Source organism: Pocillopora verrucosa, chromosome 11 (assembly GCF_036669915.1).
Source record: "Pocillopora verrucosa isolate sample1 chromosome 11, ASM3666991v2, whole genome shotgun sequence".
NCBI classification, from domain to species: domain Eukaryota; kingdom Metazoa; phylum Cnidaria; class Anthozoa; order Scleractinia; family Pocilloporidae; genus Pocillopora; species Pocillopora verrucosa.
In genome coordinates, this window is record NC_089322.1 from 19,322,146 (window position 1) to 19,347,698 (window position 25,553).

A 25,553-nucleotide genomic window follows, 5' to 3' on the forward strand; every position below is an offset into this window, starting at 1 on the left:
AAGAAGTACTGTATATAATAATTTCTTTTTATCCTCAACCTTTGTGTTTCTGTCAACTATGGCTTGCTAATTCGAAAGGTCAAATACTTGAATGGGTCATATGACATTGATCTCAGAATACTTTTATGACAAACGTGATAACAGTTCAATCTTGGCTAAATTGAAGATGGTTTAGAAGTTAACAATTATAAGAACTTTTCACTAACATATGCTGCTGACAAAGGAGAAAATATATGCAATTCTGCTTTTTTTTGCTTTCTATCAAGCAATCATATGTTTGCTCCTTATCACGCTATGACACTTCCGTTTTGTCACATTCCAAAAAATAACTTGAGAAATACACTGTCACTCATCTTACACTATTATATTTACCTATTACAGAAGGCTGGAAACAAAGGTTTTGTTTTCAAGAAAATAAGATTTCTTGTCCAAGACACAAGGAAGTTTGACTGCAAAGCACTGATAAAAATGCAAGAAATTTTATTTTTTTCAGAGAACAAGGTAGTTCTACTCATGTATAAACAGAACAAATGCGATTTAATAAATCAGATATGCGGCATGACTCCTTTTCTTCCATCCCCACTCAAAACAAGCAAACACACCTATAGAGGTTCCAGTCTGGTCTGCAAATGAAAAGGAGGAAGGTGATCACTGCAAAATTAAGCATTAGGGTTCTTATTTATAACATATTGATTATTGTATACTGATATCTAAAAATTAAGGTTGCAAGTAGCAGCCAGCTGAGTTATAGTTTGAGTTTTATCAAGTCCATTACTTTGTTAAATTTAGAGTAACCTTGTCTTGAGAGAGGAAAATTGAGGAGCTGTAATATACTTATCATCAATTAGGGACCACAAAGAAAAATTTATCTATAGAGACTTTTGAAGGAGAGGGGTAAGACTTGTGACAAGCTGGCAGACATATAGATAAACTTTACTGCTAAATGGGTTACAATACAAAGTGCTCAGTATTTGGATCAGCTTTGGCTCAACTTAAACTTTGCTTTAGTTTCAAGTTTAATCCTTTGTGGTTTCCTTTCTCTGTGTTTATTTTTCACGTTATGTACACAGAAGAACACAAAAATGACAAGGAATGCTTTTGAATATTAAGAGGCTGGAATAAGCAAGAAACCAAAACTGAATTTTAAACAGTACAAAGTTAATTTGATCTTCCAATGTTATTTAATTTTAACCATTAATAGAATTTGCTATTTAAATTTATCCCCTCCATTTTTCTGGATATTGTGAGCAAAAACAAACAATTATCACAAAATGCATGGTATACAATGGTTTGATTCACCAATGTGGCAAAGGCCTTTCACTGTCTATCCATAAAAAGGGAAATAGTTTGTAAAATGTAAGACATTCTGCATCTTGAGCGTATACTTATTCATCCATATGAAATTAAAGGTTACTTGAAATAAATGTGAAAGATTTATAGGATTTTCAGACCCCTGATAACAATTACTAAATGTGCTGATTTGTTGTACTTAAAGGTTATGATTTTAGTGGAAATAGTGGAAGAAATTTCTGGACCTGGAATTTTGTTGCAAATGTCTGTTTAAATCAGTTTAAGTCAGTTAAAAACTCTCCTGTTTCAAGATTACATGATTACCACACCAGAACCTTTTGTATTCTATATTGTGCACCATGTTATGATTACGGTTTCAATAATAAAAGGTGCTGACTCAAGAACTTTGCAAAATATCTCTACATAAAAAGAAATAGATTGTGGTTATGTACTCCAAATAGCAGGTCACATCAGTCTTCTGTAAGGAAGTAGCAGAAATTGCTATGGTGGTTTTGGTGGATGGAGAGAAACATCCACCAAAACCACTTTATTCTATGTGTTAAGAGTTATGATAATCATTATGAACGTTTGGTCGGTCAGCAATTGTGCACCATAAAAAATAATTAGCCAGAGCACTAACTGCTAATTAGTGGTATAAATCTTTTGTCTCCCTGAACATCTAACAGTGCCTATAGATAAAATTTAAAAAATATATTGTTGATGGTTTTGGTCAAAGTTTTGGTGGATGTTCCCTAATGACATCTACCAAAACTACGTAACATCTGGGCACCTTTTAAATACGTGAAATATCTGCATAAAATTGCGTAAAATGTTTTATAATACTACAGTCGAACAATAAATTAATACTTACCATTTCTTGAGTAAAAAGTTTTGACGCAATTTCCCAAACAAATGATACACTTAGGTCATCGGGATAAGTCGGCATGTTGTCGTAGCTTCGTAATTTTCATTTAGTATAACAAGTCATGAGTTGTCCATCATTCCATCTCAGTCCCTCTCGACCAAGGTGGTTTTGGTGGATGGAATCTAATGCTGACCCGACGACATGCTTGTTTAGCCAGACATGGCTTGAGACCGATGGAGAAGTCCCGAAGAAGGTGGTAACTCGTGGTTACAGTAACTTCTGCGAAGGGTATATCTTCGATGTCGAAGGTAAAAGTTTCATTTCAGTCTCAAATTTAACTGCAACACTGGTGTGATTTCACGCTACGCATGCTTCTTTAAGCATCTTAGATGGTGCTTTTTTTTCGTTTATTCATAGTTAGTAGAGGAGACTATGGTTTATTGCACGATTCGCCATTCGAAATCTCTTGTGCAAAATCTATAGTGTATTAAACTTCCATATTCGCTCTTTGCTTTCACTAAAAACTCAGGATACAGAAGTAATTGTTAGAGCTCGAAGCTACAAATCACAGAGAAAAAATGAAGAGCCATGGAGGTTACAGGTAAGCTTATTTATAGTACTTAAGTTTTGTCTCAGCTCGAACTTTGCTTGATGTAATTTTCATACGAGTTAATTCTTAAAACATACACACACACATTCACAGCAGATATTTATCCATTTAATTTTTTTTAGGTTGAGATATCAAGGACTCCCGAAGTTAAAATAACCAGTACCTCCTGCAACTGTGAAGCAGGTGCAGGGCTCTGTAACCATGCAACAGGGCTGGTTTACATCCTTGAGCATTATAGAAAACTGGGCTTAAAAAGTGTACCTCCTGCCATGTCAAAAACAAGTCTACCACAAACATGGCAGGTTCCTCAAAGGACAGCAGGAATCAATCCCCGCGAGGTGCAAGAGGTGCTGGTGCAGCAAGTTAAACCACCGAGAAATGATGCAACACAAAAAAAGAAAATATGCAGGTTAGATGGAGTACGGTCCACTCTGTATAATCCGATTCCAGAACATTTTGGTTTACCCAAAATCATTGATTCTATGAGAGACATATTCAAACAATATGAAGACATGCAAGTAAACAGTATTGTTCCAGAAACTGACAGTTTGGACTATGTGAATAGTAAACTAGGGAGAGTAGCTCATGGCTCAGTTATATCATACCAACAACGTCAGAACACAACCAATGATCCAAAAATTCACATTAATGTTGAGGGGCCACAGGAGCCACCGCCTTTTGGTGTACCATTGCTTAAAAGCAATTATACATTTGTGCCTACTTTGGCAGAACTTAACTTTGCTGAAGGGCTTAGTGTCTCACAAGCACAATCCTGTTTATATGAGGAAGAAACAAGGGAGCAGTCTGACACTCAGAAGTGGCATGATCTGAGGGCACAGAGGCTATCTTCGAGTAAATTTAAAGATGTCTGTGCCCAAAGGGCTGACTTTGAATCACTGGCAGCAAGGCAACTAAAGAAGACTGTGCAAACTGCAGCCATGAGGCATGGTATTAATACAGAAGAAGAGGCAGCGTCTGCATATGCTGACAGTGGAGATTGCAATGTTTTCCCTGCCGGGATTGTTATCAACCCATCATGTCCACATCTGGCTGCCTCTCCAGATCAAAGGGTCTATGATCCCTCTGAAAACAATCCCTGGGGGCTGCTGGAAATCAAGTGCCCTATTACGGATTCAACCTCGCAGCTGAAATATCTGAAATGTGTAAATGGGGTTTATAAACTTCGAAAAACACATAGCTATTACTACCAGATCATGGGACAGATGATGTTGACAGGTTGTGAATGGGTAGATTTTTATGTTTATTGTAAATCTGACTTTCATTTAGAAAGAGTGAGGTTTGATGCAGAATTTTGTTCAGAGATGAAGATGAAATTAGACAAATTTTATTTTGAATACCTCCTCCCTGAACAGTTAAAAAAAGTGGGGGCATAGCCTGCTTTGTGAAGCATAGTTAAAAAAATCTGTATGACTAAGCCTAATGTTTTGATAAGTGCTTGAAATGGGATGTATGCTGCAGCAGCAGAGACAAATAATTTATGAAAGGATTTAGGATTTTTGGACTAAGTACATGTAACCAACTCATGTGAGCTGTATAGAGAATGTGATTTCGAACCTCCCTTACAAGGGGCACCACCTCTACCCTAAAATTTGTAAACCTTTAAAATAATGATTTGGGGCCATATCAGAAATCCCCCTGGAAATGGGGAAAATTATCCTCTCACCATAATTTCCCAAAAGGAAGAGGTGATTTTTTTTCTGGAATCACTGAAATAATTGTAAAAAACTGTTCTTTGTAAAGTCAAATCCAATCTTTGATTTATTTGTCACCTGTTTCTAAGTAACTGGTTAACTGTTACAACTCTTATTGCTAACCCTAGTTTTGCTGAAGGAAGTGTAGCTCCAAAAAATCTCAATACTGCCCCTATAGAAAGGATTGTAAATGCCTGGAGATGAAGGGGAGGGGAAAGGGTTGGGTTCATAAAGACCAAAAACATTAAAGAAACTTTTGAAGGTTAATTGCATTTCCAGATGCTGGGAGATTGGGGGGGGGGGGGGTAAGGAAATGTAATGGAACTACACAATACTAACAGGCAAGTTATAGTTTCAATATAGTGGCCCTCTAAAGTTTGTAAGAAGGCAGCAAATTGTCCATATTTGGTTTACTGAACCAGCCAACGAAAGTGGCAAAACTTTTTCAAAAATTTGGTATTCTTTGATTCGTCTGATTGCTTGCTCGACGTGAATACGGAGGCGGGCAATTTGTTGTGTTTCTGTTACTTCTTTTGAGGTGAACTGCAAAGACTTTGTCTTAGACAGGAAAGGAGGGATTGTCACTGTAGCTTTTTTGGGTTGTAATAAATCTTGAATCAGAAAACCCTTATCTGCCATGACCTCGTTTCCTTCTTCGATAAGTGACAAAATTCCACTACGCCTTGTTATCTCTTTGTCTGATATACTTCCCTGATATAAAGAACTTACAAATGTTACTGCACCATGAGGAGCTATTCCCATGAGGCATTTAAGGGTGGTATGCGACTTGTATGCAGAGTAAAATTCTGAGTTCAGAACCTTAGAGCTAGGCCTTTGGACTTTGATCTCAGTGCAGTCTAGAATAACCCTTGTTTTAGGGTATGTGGTTTTGAAGCACTGAGGCATACTATTTTTTATCTGAGCAGTTGTGGACCAAATTGGCACTTGGCCAAGCATTGTATACAGAAAATTTGCCCAAGTTAAAATGATTCACAGTACTTGTGCTAATATTGAATCTTACTCCTAAGTCTGTCTTCAGCAATCCCAACCTTAGTCTGATCATAAATAAAAACAGTTGGTCATAGAGTGACAATGCAAAATTGCCACTGCTGCGCCTCCGCTTGTAGTTTTCTTTGCCTCGTTCACGCTGAATCTGGGACCATTCTATCATGGTTTTAGCATAAGGTTCAACCCAGCTATAAAAGCTATCAAACCATTCCTTTGATACAAAGCCTGTGTAAAATGTCAGCAATTCAGAATCTTTGGAAATGTTTTCAGCTCCAAACCTGGTCCCTTTTAGATCTTCCACCTGTTGCTCTAAATCACTGATTTGTGCTTTAAGGATTTCAATTTGTTCCACTGCACTCAATTCGGCGGGTTCTATGTTTTCGTTTTCCGGTTCGTCCGTAGCCATTTCTTCCATTTGCTCATCACTAGCACTGGCTCCCTGGCCTCCTGATCCAGTCTCCCCTTCCTCCATTTTGACATCCTGCTGGAATGAATCGACAAAAGATTGTCGTCGCTCCTCTTATTCTTTCTGTTCTGCCATAGTTTTTAACTCTTGTAGTTTATTTTGTGGGCGGTCTTGGCTGGACTTTGTCCATTGAAACTGCGAAGGCACAACTCCTGGTTTCAGACGTATAAGCCCTGTTATAGTTTTAAACATATCGCTTGGCTTGAAGTGAGCAGAACACACTAGAGTAGAGCCTTTCTTGATCTAGGAAACGAGTTTAACACTCTGAATTAAATCGCTGATAACAAGGGAGAATCTCATGGAATATTAATAATCATATTCGAGTCAATGAAAACAAACAAACCGGTGCCATGTGCGTTTGACAGTTTCGGCCAAAATCGACCAAAATCTAATGTAATGAGTCTATAGTTCCTCTGGATATGAATCGAGTACGCAATTCACGTGTAAGAAGCAAGTAAGACGGGAACTAACTGAGTCTTAAATCGAAAAACTTCCCGAACATATATGTCAAAAGTGCACACGTGCGTTTGACAGCTCGCTGTAGTCACGACTCGACACTCACCTGAAAAAGCGTCCCTTCATCTCGCTTTATCGCGGCAATCCACTTCGATCTCTGTGAAGAATTTTTAGGAAAGTTGAAAAACGACAAATTCTGACCACTTTCGTTTCGTTTGTCGTTCGTACAGTACTTTGCACAGCAATGATCGTGAGCCATATTTGCGAGTTATTTCCACTCAAAATCCATGTAACGCAGCCCTCCAAATGACCGCATGCCCGTCCAGCCTCGTTTTGGTGCGGCACTCGATCCAAGATGGCGGTGCGTGATATCGGAGTATAGAAATACTCTTAGGCACTTAATGCTACAGAAACCGGGATAAGCTCCGGCTCGATGGGTTCATTGGCGCGCACCCCAGAATTTTACATTACTGAAGTATTTCTATCTGCTAATCGTTTAACATACGGTGCACTGTCAGTCTAAAAGGAGAAGCAAGTTGCCATATGTGTCTGGACGTGCTCCTTCAATGTCCCAAACCGAGTGGCAAAATTCTTTCAAACGGTGGCAACGGCCCAAGACGATTGCAGCTCCAGCATCTGGTGCATGGCAATGACTATCCACATAGACTACATCAGGCGGGTGTACAACAAACAGCGACGTCTTCTCTGACATAGTAAATAACGCCAATTTTCTGGAAGGCGTTTCCGTTAAAAGTTCCAATTGAGATGAAATACATGTCATCCGATGCTCATCCTCAAGGCGAACTGGCAATGGTTCGTCGGGCTACCTGCTGGATTAACAGAATCAGAATTGGAGGGCTTAGCGGACGGCCTCACACGAGAAGCTGTAATGATATAAGAAGAGACATGAGGAGACATTGTACAAAGAAAGAAAACAGTCAGCTTTTATAAAGATCCCATTTTAACAAGCAAGATTTTTGGAAGGGATATGTTTCAAGTACTATACCTGCTGGATTAACAGAATCAGAATTGGTGGGCTTAGCAGACGGCCCCGCACGAGCAGCTGTAATGATATAAGAAGAGACATGAGGAGAGATTGTACAAAGAAAGAAAATAGTCAGCTTTTATAAAGATCTTATATTAACAAGCAAGATTCAAAGCATATGTTTCAAATACTATACCTGCTGAATTAACAGACTCAGAATTGGAGGGCTTAGCGGACGGCCCCGCACGAGCAGCTGTAATGATATAAGAAGAGACATGAGGAGACATTGTACGAAGAAAGAAAATAGTCAGCTTTTATAAAGATCCCATATTAACAAGCAAGATTCTTGGAAGGGATATGTTTCAAATACTATACCTGCTGGATTAACAGACTCAGAATTGGTGGGCTCAGTGGACGGCCCATCACGAGCAGCTGTAGTGATATAGGAAGAAACATGAGGAGAAATTGTACAAAGAAAGAGAACAGTCAGCTTTTATAAAGATCCCATATTAACAAGCAAGATTCAAGGGATATGTTTCAAATACGATACCTGCTGGATTAACAGAGGAACTACCAGTGGTTCTTTCAGATGGAGGTTGTTCTGAAACAGTATGAGAAAAAAATGAGAAAAGATTGTAAAAAATAACTGAACTCAACTAGAAAACTTTAGAAACAATCATGAAAAAAGTATATAACTTGGTTTGGCAACATAAAAACAAAAATTATTTTTGATGGCATTACGATGAAAACCAGATATTGATATGTAGTAGTGCTAATGTCATGTTGGAAAAAGTGTTACACTGTAATTAGTGTACTTACAGGGAACAAATAAATTTAAAAATATTGCAGTAAATGTAGAAATTACAGTTTATATGTTGATTATAATTATGTTTGAAATTGTAAGTCCAGACGTTTTGTTTCTGGGTGTGTTTCTTTTTATATTTCAAGTTAATAAAGAATGCTTCTTACTCAATAGGTTTTAGATCCACACAAGTAGTAATATGCAACATTTTATTATTTCCAAGTGTAAGATCGTACCATAATAAAATCGTTTCAATGCTCTGAGCACTGTTTCTCCATGACTCTGGGACTTTTCATTTTCTGCATCCTTTAAGAAAAGCCTGCCACTACCTGGAGTGCCATAATAATCAAAAATGTGGCGGTCAGTCTCCCGACCAGGGACACAGGAATGAAAAAACACTATGACATCATAATAGTGTTTCTGGTACAAAGTGTCTGCCTAAGAAAACATATACACAAAATTTCAGTACTTATTAAAAGGCACTAACATTAACATGATAGGAAATACTGTCCAAACAAAATTCAGGAATGCAATTAGGTCTTTGTCACACCCTTAACTGCAGGCACCTCTTCTGAACAGTTACATTTGTCTTGCCCTTTTCCCTTATTTTTTGACAGTAGGCATCATGAGGATCTTGGGGATCATCACTGAATCTTCTCTAAAATGACAAATGCAGTATAATAATAAAAATACTAATAATAAAATGTATTTATGTAATACGTGTATATGTAATGCATGTACTTAATTAAAAGTCATAAGTTAACTTAAAAGTTATTTAGTTGTTATACAAAATAGGTAATTGTCATGTAAAAACTTGACTGCTGACTATAATTTACCAACAGTTTTTCTAATCACCATTGGCACTGACAAACTAACAAACACTGACCACACTGGTACGACATTCCATCCCCACAAAATCTTGAATGACAAATGCTAGATGTTAAATTAAAAACTTTAATGTACAATCCACTGAACTTGAATGTGGAATGCAAAAACTTGCATACTAACTAAGACAAGGTGAATGTACAAGGCAAAAACTTGAATTTTGCTCAAGGAAAGTTGAATGGCGAAAGTGCAAACTAAGAATTTGTACAACAAATGTAGAAGCAAATGCAAAAAGAAGAATGAAAAAGCAAACATTGAATTTTGACAGGGATAAAATGTCATACCAATGCAGCCAAAGATGATTTTATTAACAATATTTTGACTACTTAATTTGATGGAGTATGTCTATGATTCAAGACTGAGAAATGTAATTGTAATGTGACCCATTGACTCCCCAGTCATTTTTGCATGTTAAAAAGAAAAGTAGAATAACTGGTAATTATTTAATATAGCACTTTGACTTCACTCGAAGAACACTGGGGGGGAGGGGTGCATGGAGAAGTTACAACTTATAATATCCAAAGTGTTTAGATCCTAAAATAAGAACATAATTTAACTTCATGGCTATTAGATTATTGATCTTTAATACTGAGCAAGGAGAAATAAACATGGATTATTGAAAGTAAAAATACGTTGGGTATTTTTATCTGTCTACCTCAAGAAGTTAGAAGCAAAGAGACTAATACCATACAGATTTTGCTAAATAGAGGATTGTTTAATAAACTAGAAAACCGGTTTAATTTGAAAAGCAGTTATTCACGAAACTACAGATAGTCTACTAGCTAAAGTAAGAAAACTTCAAACTCCTTTGAAAGATGATCGTTTTCTGATGTTGACTTATTTTGGAAATAACTTCAGGAGCATTCAATGTGCATTCTGATGAATTAGAGCTACCAGGGAATACAATAGGTCTATCCTATAGCATGGCGGTCTCTGTTAAACCAAAGCATCACAATTTTTGATTCACTAGAATGAAATCTGATGCACTCCATGCTGATAATCTTCTGTATCATCTTTTAAAGTATTCTTCACTTAAAGGACCCTAGTCAGCCAAGCCCTGAAATTCTTGAACTCCGCCATTCTTGATGCCATTGAAATTATGAAAATTGTGTGGTGAAGCAAAATCTTATTGCAGCACCGCAAGTTGTGTTACTGGAAGTCTGTTAAAGCACCTTTAGCAGTTTCGAGGGGATCCCTTCATTTTGACATGCTCCGCATAAAATATAATACCGGAAAACCCGTATGTAAACAAAATCAAAGGCGTGGCTGCCTAGGGTCCTTTAACACCTCTTAAAGGCGATGGATGCAAATAACAATTTTTTTTTGTTCAGAAAATTTTCACATTCTCAAATAACTTGGGGGAGAGGGGATGGGGACGTATTTAAGCGGCCACAATTGGGACTTTGAAAACTAGCCACATAATAGAGGTTGGCCGTTTAATAGAGGTATAAATACTTTAATAAGGTAGAAAAATGACAGTAAAAATAATTTATTGATCTGTATAGGAAAATGTTCCTTGAAAAGTGTAAATATGTGAGTGTACATAATTGAGTATGGGAGGCACGGAGAGATGTAAAGTGAAAAACCTTTCCATAGCTAGGGCAAGGTACTCAGGTAACAAAGCCAGGGTTAATCAGTGATGTGCATACCCCTACGGCCTCTGCAAGTCTCTTGAACCATAGAATAGTCATTCAATCACCACCAATTTGGCTTGAAAAGCAATAAATAATAACCTTGTGACAGCCAAAAGGTAGCTGAATAGACTAATCGAATACAGCAGTTTACTAACAAATAATTGGAGACTTTGGGAAGTGGCCACCTAATTATGGAGGGTGGCCGCTTAATAGAGGTCCTACTGTAGTACAAAGTACAGTAGAATAAAAAGGTGTTACACTTTAAACACAATCAACAATCTATACTGTATTTCCATGTTAAACTGAGATGACAATAGAGTGGATCAAGCAGAAGCCTACCTTTTTACGTCTAGGCTGTGAAGAATTGGATTCTGATGAATCACTGAACTGAAATTAAGAAACAAATACTAAATACTTGAGGTAAAAAAATTAAACGAGAAAATCAGAAAGAAGAACTACTTCTATCAAACGACGTATCGGCAGTGATCGCAAAAAGTTTTCACGGTAAAATGCGGCCATTTCGACACATCATTTGGCGCCGTCGATGGCTACGGTGACAAAAAGCGCGAAATAAAAAGTAAAATTGAACAGTTCAAAACGTCAAATCGACAAAACGGATGTAAATTAGTTTTATAACAAAGTGGACGCATTGCTCAACTATGCTTAACGCCGAGTAAAATGTAGCGCTGCGAATTTGGAGTACAAGTTGATTGGCGAGACTGATCAGCTATTCAATGAATATTCAACAGGCAACACAGAAATTAGCATTGCAAATTGTATCAAAATGCATACGAAATATGCATATATATATATACAAAAAGAAAGGTATAGGATTATTTCCTTTTCACGGAAAAAAAAAATAGACAAAGAAATAAAGGAGAAAGACCAAATAAAAATAAAATTATACCTGTTCCCTCTTTTCGCTTTGCTCCGCCATCTTGTTTCTGAAGAGCGCGTTGCTTGGGATCCACGCTTCCTTAGCATTGCCTCTTGTTTTACTGATTATTGGTAAAACAAGACTCTGAGCCAGTTACTGATTATTGGTAATTCTAGAATGAGGACATGTTGTCCCAGCATGGGTCAGCATTAGATTCCATCCACCAAAACCACCTTGGTCGAGAGGGAATGAGATGGAATGATGGACAACTCATGACTTGTTATACTAAATAAAAATTACGAAGCTACGACAACATGCCGACTTATCCCGATGACCTAAGTGTATCATTTGTTTGGGAAATTGCGTTAAAACTTTTTACTCAAGAAATGGTAAGTATTAATTTATTGTTCGATTGTAGTATTATAAAACATTTTACGCAATTTTATGCAGATATTTCACGTATTTAAAAGGTGCCCAGATGTTACGTAGTTTTGGTAGATGTCATTAGGGAACATCCACCAAAACTTTGACCAAAACCATCAACAATATATTTTTTTAATTTTATCTATAGCCACTGTTAGATGTTCAGGGAGACAAAAGATTTATACCACTAATTAGCAGTTAGTGCTCTGGCTAATTATTCTTTATGGTGCACAATTGCTGACCGACCAAACGTTCATAATGATTATCATAACTTAATTAACACATAGAATAAAGTGGTTTTGGTGGATGTTTCTCTCCATCCACCAAAACCACCATAGCAATTTCTGCTACTTCCTTATAGAAGACTGATGTGACCTGCTATTTGGAGTACATAACCACAATCTATTTCTTTGTATGTAGAGTTTTTGCAAAGTTCTTGAGTCAGCACCTTTTATTATTGAAACCGTAATCATAACATGGTGCACAGTATAGAATACAAAAGGTTCTGGTGTGGTAATCGTGTAATCTTGAAACAGGAGAGTTTTTAACTGACTTAAACTGATTTAAACAGACATTTGCAACAAAATTCCAGGTCCAGAAATTTCTTCCACTATTTCTGCTAAAGTCATAACCTTTAAGTACAACAAATCAGCACATTAGTTATTGTTATCAGGGGTCTGAAAATCCTATAAATCTTTCACATTTATTTCAAGTAACCTTTAATTTCACATGGATGAATAAGTATACGTTCAAGATGCAGAATGTCTTACATTTTACAAACTATTTCCCTTTTTATGGATAGACAGTGAAAGGCCTTTGCCACATTGGTGAATCAAACCATTGTATACCATGCATTTTGTGATAATTGTTTGTTTTTGCTCACAATATCCAGAAAAATGGAGGGGATAAATTGGTTAAAATTGAATAACATTGGAAGATCAAATTAACTTTGTACTGTTTAAAATTCAGTTTTGGTTTCTTGCTTATTCCAGCCTCTTAATATTCAAAAGCATTCCTTGTCATTTTTGTGTTCTTCTGTGTACATAACTTGAAAAATAAACACAGAGAAAGGAAACCACAAAGAATTAAACTTGAAGCTAAAGCAAAGTTTAAGTTGAGCCATAGCTGATCCAAATACTGAGCACTTTGTATTGTAACCCATTTAGCAGTAAAGTTTATCTATATGTCTGCCAGCTTGTCACAAGTCTTACCCCTCTCCTTCAAAGGTCTTTATAAATACATTTTTCTTTGGGGTCCCTAATTGATGATAAGTATATTACAGCTCCTCAATTTTCCTCTTTCAAGACAAGGTTACTCTAAATTTAACAAAGTAATGGACTTGATAAAACTCAAACTATAACTCAGCTGGCTGCTACTTGCAACCTTAATTTCTAGATATCATTATACAATAATCAATATGTTATGAAAAAGAACCCTAATGCTTAATTTTGCAGTAATCACCTTCCTCCTTTTCATTTGCAGACCAGACTGGAACCTATATAGGTGTGTTTGCTTGTTTTGAGTGGGGATGGAAGAAAAGGAGTCATGCCGCATATCTGATTTATTAAATCGCATTTGTTCTGTTTATACATGAGTAGAACTACCTTGTTCTCTGAAAAAAATAAAATTTCTCGCATTTTTATCTGTGCTTTGCAGTCAAACTTCCTTGTGTCTTGGACAAGAAATCTTATTTTCTTGAAAACAAAACCTTTGTTTCCAGCCTTCTGTAATAGGTAAATATAATTGTGTAAGATGAGTGACAGTGTATTTCTCAAGTTATTTTTTGGAATGTGACAAAACGGAAGTGTCATAGCGTGATAAGGAGCAAACATATGATTGCTTGATAGAAAGCAAAAAATGCAGAATTGCATATATTTTCTCCTTTGTCAGCAGCATATGTTAGTGAAAAGTTCTTATAATTGTTAACTTCTAAACCATCTTCAATTTAGCCAAGATTGAACTGTTATCACGTTTGTCATAAAAGTATTCTGAGATCAATGTCATATGACCCATTCAAGTATTTGACCTTTCGAATTAGCAAGCCATAGTTGACAGAAACACAAAGGTTGAGGATAAAAAGAAATTATTATATACAGTACTTCTTCTGCATCTTTTCGTTTCCTTTTCTCTCCAGCTGTTCTATCTATGCCGTGCTGGCAATTGAACACTTTCCTTCCCAAAATTAGGAAAGGCACACCAGTAAAAAACGAATTTTTGCTCTTTTAATATCTCATGCATCTTCTCCCAGTATTTTGTGACTTCTGTCCGAGGAAGGAGGTGTAAGCATTAAACTAACCCGAGTGATTCCACAATTGTGGTATCATCCAAGCCATGCCAGAGGACTTGAACTAGATAAACTAGTGAGAATGCACAATAGCGATAGCAAAGCTTTGTAATGCTAAAGAGCTATATCAATATATATATATGTGTTCCCGAATCCTTTGACAGCTTTAAAGAAAGAAAACTTCGTCGTCAATCCTGTTTCAAATTCCGCAATAAGTTTATGCGCCGCATCAACAGAATTTACGTATCCTAAATTATCTGCATGTCTACCATCAATGGTTCGCGACTTAAAATTCTCGCTATGCTGTTTCTGTTTGTTCCTCAAGAATCATGGCATTTACAGCTTCGAATGTTCGGCTACATCACTTGCGGATTTCCGAGAATCTTCGGTTATGTTTTGCAAGTCATTAAATATTCCATCTCAGTCCCTCTCGACCGAGGTGGTTTTGGTGGATGGAATCTAATGCTGACCTCTTCCTTCGAAAGCTGAACGGAAGCACATGGTTGTTGACGAAGTTGACGTTTCCTTTTCTCGTATTTGATTGGTTCCGAGTCTTTCCGGAAATTAGTTGTGTGCCACGAGCTGTTGGCTTTGTCCATTTCTCAAATCCGATTGGTTCCAATATTCCCCAGAGGAACGAATTTAACCCGAAAGTATTACACCCGAAAGTATTACAGCTACCGAAAGTATTACACTTTGAGAATAATTCATGTAACGTGTCACGAAATGGAATCCACGGTGAAACGTCATGAGAAAATCCGCGATTTTATCTTATATGAAGTAATGGTCGCGCGTTTTGCAGCTTATCATTGTGTCTGCATGCAAATGCAGCAGACACAAAAACTACGTAACATCTGGGCACCTTTTAAATACGTGAAATATCTGCATAAAATTGCGTAAAATGTTTTATAATACTACAATCGAACAATAAATTAATACTTACCATTTCTTGAGTAAAAAGTTTTGACGCAATTTCCCAAACAAATGATACACTTAGGTCATCGGGATAAGTCGGCATGTTGTCGTAGCTTCGTAATTTTCATTTAGTATAACAAGTCATGAGTTGTCCATCATTCCATCTCAGTCCCTCTCGACCAAGGTGGTTTTGGTGGATGGAATCTAATGCTGACCCTCCCAGTCGCTTGCCTAGGAGAGCTGCCATCTTGTACTTGTTGTCTTTTCAAGTCTGGTTCAATCCATCTCTTTAAAAACCATCGTCCTCGATATTTAACAACCATGATTCAGAACTTTATTGAAGGGTACGAAAGCGTAATAAACGTCTGCTACTATCTTGGTATTTTACTTCTTACGAGCGCCCTCGCTATGGTTCCATATTGGACATATAGAAACTTCAGACAGAAGGATCGAAATTACAAGGAGAGTTGCAGACAGGAGGATCGAGATCACAAGGAGAGTTGCAGACAGGTGAATAGAGATCACAAGGAGAGTTGCAGACAGCAAAAGCTGCTAGACCAGGAAATTTCCAAACAGGCTGATCGGCTGTACCAAACGGATTGCAAACAGAAAAAGCGAACAGAATATCAGAATCTGGAATGGCGCCTATTCGCGAAAGAAATTTACGAAAAGTACACAGGGAGTCAAGACATCCTAGAGAAATTGTCAAAGGTAAAGAACACTGCTGAATGTATGCCAATCCACTCTGAGGTAACAGGCCTCGATGTGTTACGATACATGCTTTCCAATGCTAACTACCGCAATTTTGAGAGCAAGTCACCTGAGTTGAGGGCCCTTCGTAAAAACTATTTCGGGATTTTCTCTCTACTAGAATACTGTTCTGCCTCGCTTCCCTCTGGAATAGCGCCAGAAAACATAATGAAATATTTAAGAGAATTGGTGGAAGAGTTGTGGAAGGTAGTAGAGCCTTTCCTCGCAAGTGAAGAACAAAGGATCGCTTTGAAATGTCGTGAACGTTTTGGCAGTAACAGAGCATCAAATACAGCGACTGAGCATGACACAAGAAGAGAGAGCGAGGTTGATGTGAAATCCATTATTCCGTATGTTGACAGCTTACAGTTTGGTGGTTCTGATGCTAAGATGTTCCTAATATATTTGCCTGGGGTGGACAAAGCCTTGGAAGATTGCAATGACAATGAGAGAAAGAATCTCCAGTTTCTCAGAAAACTAAACAATTATCTACAACTTGAGACACAATCTGCCACATTCTTCAGTGAACATCAGGCAAAACAGCCTGTTGGATCGGTTGAGCAGATCAGGAATCATGATAGCAATGAAGTAATTCTAATGAAAGTACGACATGAAGTCCGTCTGTACATCCATCTGATCCTGAGCCAAAGCCGGAACATTTCAGAAAATGAACAAGTTAAGAGAAACATAAATAGTCTGCATGAGATTTATGTGAACAACATGACATCAAAACCAATGGAGGATCAGATTAAAGAAGTTTCTTGCCATGTCCATAGAAAATTGGAGGCTATTGAGAAGGACCTACCAGAAGATCTAAGAGACCAGGACTTCCTCAAAATGTTGAGGGAGTTAGAAAAATATCTGCCAAAACTCAGTTCAGAGGAGAATCTTTGTGGTGAAACAGCTGACACCCCTGTATAAAGTTTGTACCTTATCCTTGTTGTTTTTGTATGATAATGACACGGTAATACTTAGATAAATTCAGGCCTTGCTTAATTATAGTAAGCCCAAGCAATTCAGTTATGAATATATCTGAGTTTGAATTAGCAACAGTTCCTTGTAATTAGTGTAATTAAGTATGAGAAAGACTCCAGTATGTTGTAAAAGGTTTATTCGTGTGTTGTGAATGCAAACCTCAGAAGGATCCCCTTTTGTGTTTATTCATGATATATTGCAGACTTAGTGTACATGTACTCACTGCAAGGTTTTGTGTTCATGTATCATGCGATGTATGAGATTAGGATAATCAAACCTACAGTTAAATAGGTAAATGTCATCTTAATTCTACAACACTAGGCCACACAAGCTGAAATAGATTAATTTTTTGCCAGAGAGTGTGTTTCCATCTCTATAGTGTTCCATTTATATTATGGCAGTTACACTTCATTTAATAGTGCTGAACCTATTTTTCTCACGAGGGACACCTTCAAAGGTTTAATGTATCCTTTAAGATGGTACAGCAAATGTCACCAGCAGTTCCTGACCCCTAATGAGACATGTAAATAATGTTGAATTAAAAATTAAAAAATATTCAACCTAACCGGCAAGGCAGATGTAATGTTTGGCAGATGAGTGCTCAGTGACCCTCAGTATTTCCTCAGTGAAAATCATAGCTGCTATCTTTTAAATTTTACAATGGTGGAAGACAGGGGAGAGTAAGAACCAAGGGGGTGAGCAAGGGTTAAAAGGAAGGAGATGGGAGAGGGTGGTCCATTTAACCCTTTAGCCCTCAAGATCTGATTGCTAATTCTCCCCTCTAGCTGCTATACATTTCCATACAAATAAGTAACAAAAATTTGGTGTTAGATCAAGACAACAACTTCTACCTGATAAGTTTGAGTATTCTCGTCACCTGTTTCCTGGATAATGTATAGATGTTACAGAGAGAAGTTACATGTTAATCACTTCGAGGAGTTAAAGGGTTAAGAATAAAGATAATATCTTCTGGCACTTTTCAATGAAATTTTACTAATTAAAAAAAAAACAAAGCAATTGAACTAACTAACCAAATATTAAGAATATTGTGGTAAATTTTTTGGCTGAACTAATTGTAACATTCAATTAAATAAAAGACTACTACAAAGAACCAATGAGAAGTCAGAGTATTTGTAATAGTAATAGGACCCAGTGGAGTTCAATCTGGTCTGTGATTAAAGAAGTGATGAACAAAATCAGATGACTATGAGGTTGGAGTCTAATTTGTCAATTATGAGTATGATTACAGAAAGAATTGGACAACATGAAGTCCTGTTACCAATTGATCATAACTTATTGTTACCTTACAGTTTTAGAAAGTAGTCTTTTTGTTGCTATGGTTTGCATTATGTTTATTTTTGTTAATGGTTTTAACTTAACCCCTAATATCAGTATGCATATTCTCCATACTGTCCATCATACATTTCTTTCAGTGCTGATGAGGAGAATTTGTTTAACAATCTAGAGCCTCTTTCATTAATGATCATTTCCTTTGTTCTTGTGACCTTTAAGTGTGATTCAGGGAAGATATTGCAAGGAGAAATTAGATGTTAGTCATTCTTTGGAGTGAAAAGGTTAATGTATTTCCTCGAAATATTAGTACCCAGGCGCTTTTTCAAAATTTCAGCTTGAGGAGGGGTGCTTACTAGAAGTAGGACACTTATTCAAGGGGGGCACTTCTCAAGTTAGCACAGCAATAGAATTAAAATTTAAAGAACAGATAATGCTCATTAAGGAACTCTGTTAGCACATGGAGATAGGAATGAGGAAGAAACTATTATCTTGTGCTGATTCCTTTGTAGTTGATTCTTAAAAAGTTGTAAATAAAGTGGCAGTAGAAATAGGTTTCTCTTGAGTTCTTACTATTTATGAAAGTGGAGAGGGGGGTGGGGGGCTTATTTGCTTATTCGAGAGGGACGCTTGTTTGACATTATGGGTAATTATTAAGGGGGGTTGGTGCTTTTTATAGTGTGGGAGCTTTTCTGCCCAGCTTTCAGTAGAGCATGGTCAATGAGTTTAAACTCAGAGTTGTTGATTTTTTCAAGAAAAATTGACAATCAAATCCAGCTCTTGGGTAGGGCATTTAAACACAATTTAATGCCCTGGGCGGGGTATTTAAGCAAGCCAATCTTTAAAAGTTCACATGCCCATGGGTTGCCTATATTAAATCTTTGAATTGACCTACGCATAAAATTTTGACAGTTGGTGCGTGACATAGTCATGAACATGCATGTGGACCTCAGGCCATCAATTGACACCAAGATTTTCTCAGCTTAAGGAGTTACCATCAGAGGAAGTGTGCAAAAAAAGCCACTTGCAACTTCAAGAAGATCAGCCAATAAAAAAGTGAATGTTTACGCATTTCAGACTATCATCTCATCCATGATCAGTTTCCTCAGTATCAACTGTTTTTATCTCTTGTTCCAGATGGAATACAATGATTGTTACCTCAAAGTTATTCAGTGCGCTTTGCGGGATTGCCACCTTTTTTGTAATACTTTTTGAGTCTTGCCTCAATCATTTCCAGTTTTGGCATTTTTTTTCTCTGTTATGGTGGGAATTTTCCAAATTGTCCTTTTGGGCTTGAAGTGCTAACTAGAAGGAAAACCTTGGTAGAACCTATTCAGTATCACATGGGCCCAAATCCCTCACCACTTGTCCATTAACTTCCAAAAAGAAAGGATGGGCTCTGTCTCATGAGTTTAAACTGGTGCCATTTTCTTCACGTTCATGTGTTATTCAAAATGAATGGCATCAGCCTCATTCAGTCTTGCTTATTTCAATAGAATGCTGCCATGTGAAATGAATTTTAAGTCGAAGTGGACTATGATGTTCACAGATTAAAATAATGCAACTTGATTTGATTGTTAAAACATGAGATGAGTGACACAATAAATGGATAATAACTAAGGGGGCTGGAACTCCTTGTTTCTTTGGAATGTTGAATACAGTATTTCTGTCTGATTTAAAAATGTATTCAAACCAGTTTTACTTGTATTTCACTTTGCTAGAAATGTCGTGATCCTTCAATTGTTATTTCTTAATTGCGATTGATGATACAAATTAACTTTTATGTTCTCTGTTGTTTAAGGAGATGTGAAGTGACCCCTATACATGTAGTTGGTACTATTGACAGAATAGATTGGTGTGACATTTACTGTGGCAAGCTGGTATTCCAGAGATTGTCATTAGTACCAGAAGCTTACTGTTGGTTTAAACTATCAGTCTTTTGTTCTCTCTATGCAACTTGCCTCGACTAGCTTATGCTGTATGCAAATTTTGTCTATTCTTTGTGATATTATGCTATTATGCCATATGCAAATTGTGTCTATACTTTATTTGTAACTGTAAAATTACCAATTAAGTTTTGAAATTTTGTTCAAATTTCATTGGATAAGAATATGAGGAGAGATTAGTTGAAATATTGTCATATTCCTTAACAGTGTCTGAGCTTCCAGGATGAGAGCTATAAAATTTCTTAAGTGACTGATGTAGGATTTGTCTGCCATAAAATTGGAGCAGCTAATCACTCGCCTTTAAAACTATAAATTACTTCAAATAGGCAGCCAAGTCGATGCCCACTATTAAATAATATGCAACATCAAAGTTCCCTTTTGACTTAAGTCTCTAAAATCTGATTGATGTAAATCATCCATTTTCATAAAGAGATCAACTAAACTCTCCACATTATTTTAATCTGACTTCATTCAGTCTTGTTCCCAGGAAAAAATTGCTTTATCCTCAGTAATAATCTTACTAGTTCCTTGTTTTTTGGTTGGTAAAATGAGTCTTTTCAGACCATTGAGAGGATACATGAATTTGGTATTTGTTAGGAAATAATTGATTTATTAACTATTCTCATTACAGAAGGAAGCAGAAACTACTACTTGTTTTACTTCACAATTTTGCCACCTTTCACACAGCATATCTAGAAGCTAGGCATGTAATCTTCTGATTTGATGGAAAGCAAGGAGAGAGAATGTGAACTAATCATTCCCATTACCGGCCACACTTTTGGGCTTGCTAGGCAGCGGCTGGTTCCTGTCTTTGTACACACTTCTCCACTCATAGTGAAATTCTCCTCTGTTGAGGCTTAGGGGTAGTTTGACCAAAATAAAATTTTCAAATGTTAATGAAATTTGTCGAATTAATAATCAGATCTGATGATATTTACGACACTAATGATTGAAAAGAACTTCTTTACTCTGAGGAAATCTATAATTAATCCTCCATTTCTGACAAGCTCTCTTTGATGTAACGACCGTATTTTTAGTACTGACGTTATCTTACTTTTCTTTAGTTGACATTGACCTCTTTTGTTTTGGTAATTTTGTTTTTGGTCGAAGCCATTTTACGGAAAGGTCTCGGCAAAAAATTGAGCCTCTCAAAACTATTTCGACGTCACTCTGAACATTAAATAGTCAAGCTTCCTCAGTAAATACGAAAATCGAGCCTGATTTTTGTGAAGAAAGTTTGACCATGATTCAGAGGTTTGCTAAAGAGTACAAGGAGTCAATAACCCTTGTCTACTTTTGCGGTAACCTTCTTCTTATCATCGTCGTCTTTGTAGTTGGAACCATTTACTTCTGGTCGAAGGGACCAGGAGAGGCGCTTACAGAAGGATCGGGAATAACAAAACATTGATATTTCATTGTTCCGCTTCGTTACATGCGGTCAACAGTACTCACGTGCAAGGAAAATAACTTAGGAACTTTTACTATTTTTATAATCCAATCACAGGTCGGAGCCATTCCTGTCTTCAGTCGCTTCTCCAGCCAAGGAGAGCTGCACGTTGTAATTTTTGTCTTTTCAAGTCTAGTTCAATCCATCTCCTTAAAAACCATCGTCCTCGATATTTAACAACCATGATTCTGAACTTTATTGAAGAGTACGATAGCGTAATAAACGTCTGCTACGGTCTTGGTATGTTACTTCTTACGAGCCTCCTCGTCCTAGTTCCAGCTTGGACAGTTAGAAACTACAGAAAGGAGGATCGCAATTACAGCGACAAATGCAGACAGGAGGATCAAGATCACAAGGAGAGTTGCACACAGCAAAAGCAAACAGAATATCAGAATCTGGAATGGCGCCTATTCGCGAAAGAAATTTACGAAAAGTACACAGGGAGTCAAGACATCCTAGAGAAATTGTCAAAGGTAAAGAACACTGCAGAATGTATGCCAATCCACTCTGAGTTAACAGGCCTCGATGTTTTACGATACATGCTTTCCAGTGCTAACTACCGCAATTTTGAGAGCAGGTCACCTGAGTTGAGGGCCCTTCATAAAAACTATTTGGCGATTCTCTCTCTACTAAAATACTGTTTTGCCGTGTTTCCCTCTGGAATAGCGCCAGAAAACATAATGGAACATTTAAGAGGATTGGTGGAAGAGTTGTGTGAGGTAGTAGAGCCTTTCCTCACAAGGGAACAACAAAGGATCCCTTTGAAATGTCTTGAACGTTTTGGCAGTAACAGAGCATCAAATACAGCGACTGAGCATGACACAAGAAGAAAGAGCGAGGTTGATGTGAAATCCATTATTCCGTATGTTGACAGCTTACAGTTTGGTGGTTCTGATGCTAACATGTTCCTAATATATTTGCCTGGGGTGGACAAAGCCTTGGAAGATTGCAATGGCAATGAGAGAAAGAATCTCCAGTTTCTCAGAAAACGAAACGAACAACTTGAGACACAATCTGCCACATTCTTCAGTGAACATCAGGCAAAACTGCCTGTTGGATCGGTTGAGCAGATCAGGAATCATGATAGCAATGAAGTAATTCTAATGAAAGTACGACATGAAGTCCGTCTGTACATCCATCTGATCCTGAGCAAAAGCCTGAGAAGTTCAGAAAATGAACGATTTGAGAGAAACATAAATAGTCTGCGTGAGATTTATGGGAACAACAACATGGCATTAAAAGCAATGGACGATCGGATTAAAGAAGTATCTTGCCGTGTCCGTAGAAAATTGGAGGCTATTGAGAAGGACCTACCAGAAGATCTAACAGACCAGGACTTCCTCAAAATGTTGAGGGAGTTAGAAAAATATCTGCCAAACCTCAGTTCAGAGGAGAATCTTTGTCGTGAAACAGCTGAAACCCCTGTATAAAGTTTGTGCCTTATCCTTGTTGTTTTTGTATGATAATGACATGGTAATACTTAGATAAATTCAGGCCTTGCTTAATTATAGTAAGCCCAAGCAATTCAGTTATGAATATATCTGAGTTTGAATTAGCAACAGTTCCTTGTAATTAGTGTAATTAAGTATGAGAAAGACTCCAGTATGTTGTAAAAGGTTTATTCGTGTGTTGTGAATGCAAACCTCAGAAGGATCCCCTTTTGTGTTTATTCATGATATATTGCAGACTTAGTGTACATGTACTCACTGCAAGGTTTTGTGTTCATGTATCATGCGATGTATGAGATTAGGATAATCAAACCTACAGTTAAATAGGTAAATGTCATCTTAATTCTACAACACTAGGCCACACAAGCTGAAATAGATTAATTTTTTGCCAGAGAGTGTGTTTCCATCTCTATAGTGTTCCATTTATATTATGGCAGTTACACTTCATTTAATAGTGCTGAACCTATTTTTCTCACGAGGGACACCTTCAAAGGTTTAATGTATCCTTTAAGATGGTACAGCAAATGTCACCAGCAGTTCCTGACCCCTAATGAGACATGTAAATAATGTTGAATTAAAAATTAAAAAATATTCAACCTAACCGGCAAGGCAGATGTAATGTTTGGCAGATGAGTGCTCAGTGACCCTCAGTATTTCCTCAGTGAAAATCATAGCTGCTATCTTTTAAATTTTACAATGGTGGAAGACAGGGGAGAGTAAGAACCAAGGGGGTGAGCAAGGGTTAAAAGGAAGGAGATGGGAGAGGGTGGTCCATTTAACCCTTTAGCCCTCAAGATCTGATTGCTAATTCTCCCCTCTAGCTGCTATACATTTCCATACAAATAAGTAACAAAAATTTGGTGTTAGATCAAGACAACAACTTCTACCTGATAAGTTTGAGTATTCTCGTCACCTGTTTCCTGGATAATGTATAGATGTTACAGAGAGAAGTTACATGTTAATCACTTCGAGGAGTTAAAGGGTTAAGAATAAAGATAATATCTTCTGGCACTTTTCAATGAAATTTTACTAATTAAAAAAAAAACAAAGCAATTGAACTAACTAACCAAATATTAAGAATATTGTGGTAAATTTTTTGGCTGAACTAATTGTAACATTCAATTAAATAAAAGACTACTACAAAGAACCAATGAGAAGTCAGAGTATTTGTAATAGTAATAGGACCCAGTGGAGTTCAATCTGGTCTGTGATTAAAGAAGTGATGAACAAAATCAGATGACTATGAGGTTGGAGTCTAATTTGTCAATTATGAGTATGATTACAGAAAGAATTGGACAACATGAAGTCCTGTTACCAATTGATCATAACTTATTGTTACCTTACAGTTTTAGAAAGTAGTCTTTTTGTTGCTATGGTTTGCATTATGTTTATTTTTGTTAATGGTTTTAACTTAACCCCTAATATCAGTATGCATATTCTCCATACTGTCCATCATACATTTCTTTCAGTGCTGATGAGGAGAATTTGTTTAACAATCTAGAGCCTCTTTCATTAATGATCATTTCCTTTGTTCTTGTGACCTTTAAGTGTGATTCAGGGAAGATATTGCAAGGAGAAATTAGATGTTAGTCATTCTTTGGAGTGTAAAGGTTAATGTATTTCCTCGAAATATTAGTACCCAGGCGCTTTTTCAAAATTTCAGCTTGAGGAGGGGTGCTTACTAGAAGTAGGACACTTATTCAAGGTGGGCACTTCTCAAGTTAGCACAGCAATAGAATTAAAATTTAAAGAACAGATAATGCTCATTAAGGAACTCTGTTAGCACATGGAGATAGGAATGAGGAAGAAACTATTATCTTGTGCTGATTCCTTTGTAGTTGATTCTTAAAAAGTTGTAAATAAAGTGGCAGTAGAAATAGGTTTCTCTTGTGTTCTTACTATTTATGAAAGTGGAGAGGGGGGTGGGGGGCTTATTTGCTTATTCGAGAGGGACGCTTGTTTGACATTATGGGTAATTATCTAGGGGGGTTGGTGCTTTTGATAGCGTGGGAGCTTATCTGCTGAGCTTTCAGTAGAGCATGTCACAACTCACAATCGTTGATTTTTCAAGAAAAATTGACTATCAAATCCAGCACTTGGGTAGGGCATTTAAACACAATTTAGTGCCCTGGGAGGGGTATTTAAACAAGCCAGTCTTAAAAAGTTCACTTGCCCATGGGTTGCCTAGGGGGGATATTAAATCTTTGAATTGACCTATACATAAAATTTTGACAGTTGGTGCGTGACATAGTCATGAACATGCATGTGGACCTCAGGCCATCAATTGACAACAAGATTTTCAGCTTAATGAGTTACCATCAGAGGAAGTGTGCAGAAAAAGCCACTTGCAACTTCAAGAAGATCAGCCAATAAAAAAGTGAATGTTTACGCATTTCAGACTATCATCTCATCCATGATCAGTTTCCTCAGTATCAACTGTTTTTATCTCTTGTTCCAGATGGAATACAATGATTGTTACCTCAAA

The 25,553-nt window shown here is 37.0% G+C and overlaps 3 protein-coding genes and 2 long non-coding RNA genes across 10 annotated transcripts; 2 read left to right on the forward strand and 3 right to left on the reverse strand.

The window, feature by feature from the left end:
• Positions 1 to 463: 463 nt before the first annotated feature.
• Positions 464 to 2,345, reverse strand: LOC136284459 (uncharacterized). The gene is made up of 2 exons (XR_010719208.1): positions 2,162 to 2,345; positions 464 to 623 (listed from the first exon to the last, which is right to left on the reverse strand). It is a non-coding gene; the product is annotated as an uncharacterized lncRNA (long non-coding RNA).
• A 43-nt stretch (positions 2,346 to 2,388) lies between these two features.
• LOC136284230 (uncharacterized) lies at positions 2,389 to 4,690 on the forward strand. Its single transcript, XM_066174083.1, has 3 exons — positions 2,389 to 2,411; positions 2,639 to 2,756; positions 2,888 to 4,690. The coding sequence occupies exons 1-3, from the start codon at positions 2,389 to 2,391 to the stop codon at positions 4,157 to 4,159; spliced, it is 1,413 nt and encodes a 470-aa protein (XP_066030180.1). The 3' UTR covers positions 4,160 to 4,690.
• On the reverse strand, positions 4,515 to 11,718 carry LOC136284412 (uncharacterized). Of its 6 annotated transcripts, none has more exons than XM_066174747.1 (10): positions 11,621 to 11,718; positions 11,053 to 11,100; positions 8,745 to 8,852; positions 8,431 to 8,632; positions 7,943 to 7,993; positions 7,768 to 7,824; positions 7,589 to 7,645; positions 7,414 to 7,470; positions 6,514 to 7,237; positions 4,515 to 6,194 (listed from the first exon to the last, which is right to left on the reverse strand). In XM_066174747.1, the coding sequence occupies exons 1-9, from the start codon at positions 11,648 to 11,650 to the stop codon at positions 7,185 to 7,187; spliced, it is 663 nt and encodes a 220-aa protein (XP_066030844.1). In that variant the 5' UTR covers positions 11,651 to 11,718; the 3' UTR covers positions 4,515 to 6,194; positions 6,514 to 7,184. The 6 variants fall into 6 exon arrangements, with proteins under 6 accessions (XP_066030844.1, XP_066030845.1, XP_066030843.1 ...); XM_066174748.1 differs by having other exon boundaries at positions 6,514 to 7,234; positions 11,621 to 11,717; XM_066174746.1 differs by having other exon boundaries at positions 4,515 to 6,124; positions 6,514 to 7,470.
• On the reverse strand, positions 4,832 to 5,383 carry LOC136284231 (uncharacterized). The gene has a single exon (XM_066174084.1). It carries the CDS (start codon positions 5,381 to 5,383, stop codon positions 4,832 to 4,834), a length of 552 nt encoding a protein of 183 aa, XP_066030181.1.
• Positions 11,719 to 11,886: 168 nt separating the features above from the next.
• LOC136276991 (uncharacterized) lies at positions 11,887 to 13,660 on the forward strand. Its single transcript, XR_010715710.1, has 2 exons — positions 11,887 to 11,979; positions 13,496 to 13,660. It is a non-coding gene; the product is annotated as an uncharacterized lncRNA (long non-coding RNA).
• Positions 13,661 to 25,553: the final 11,893 nt, after the last annotated feature.

What these genes read in the sequence shown, in the direction of transcription:
- LOC136284230 (XM_066174083.1), top strand. Translation starts at nt 2,389, where the DNA reads ATGGAGAAGTCCCGAAGAAGGTG. An exon ending in GAGAAGTCCCGAAGAAGGTG is followed by an intron (nt 2,412 to 2,638) that starts GTAACTCGTGGT and finishes CAAAATCTATAG; the next exon opens with TGTATTAAACTTCCATATTC. An exon ending in AAGAGCCATGGAGGTTACAG is followed by an intron (nt 2,757 to 2,887) that starts GTAAGCTTATTT and finishes AATTTTTTTTAG; the next exon opens with GTTGAGATATCAAGGACTCC.
- LOC136284231 (XM_066174084.1), bottom strand. Translation starts at nt 5,383, where the DNA reads ATGCCTCAGTGCTTCAAAACCACATACCCTAAAACAAGGGTTATTCTA.
- LOC136284412 (XM_066174744.1), bottom strand. Translation starts at nt 6,666, where the DNA reads ATGGCTCACGATCATTGCTGTGCAAAGTACTGTACGAACGACAAACGA. An exon ending in ATGAAGGGACGCTTTTTCAG is followed by an intron (nt 5,967 to 6,513) that starts GTGAGTGTCGAG and finishes TCATTCCAGCAG; the next exon opens with GATGTCAAAATGGAGGAAGG.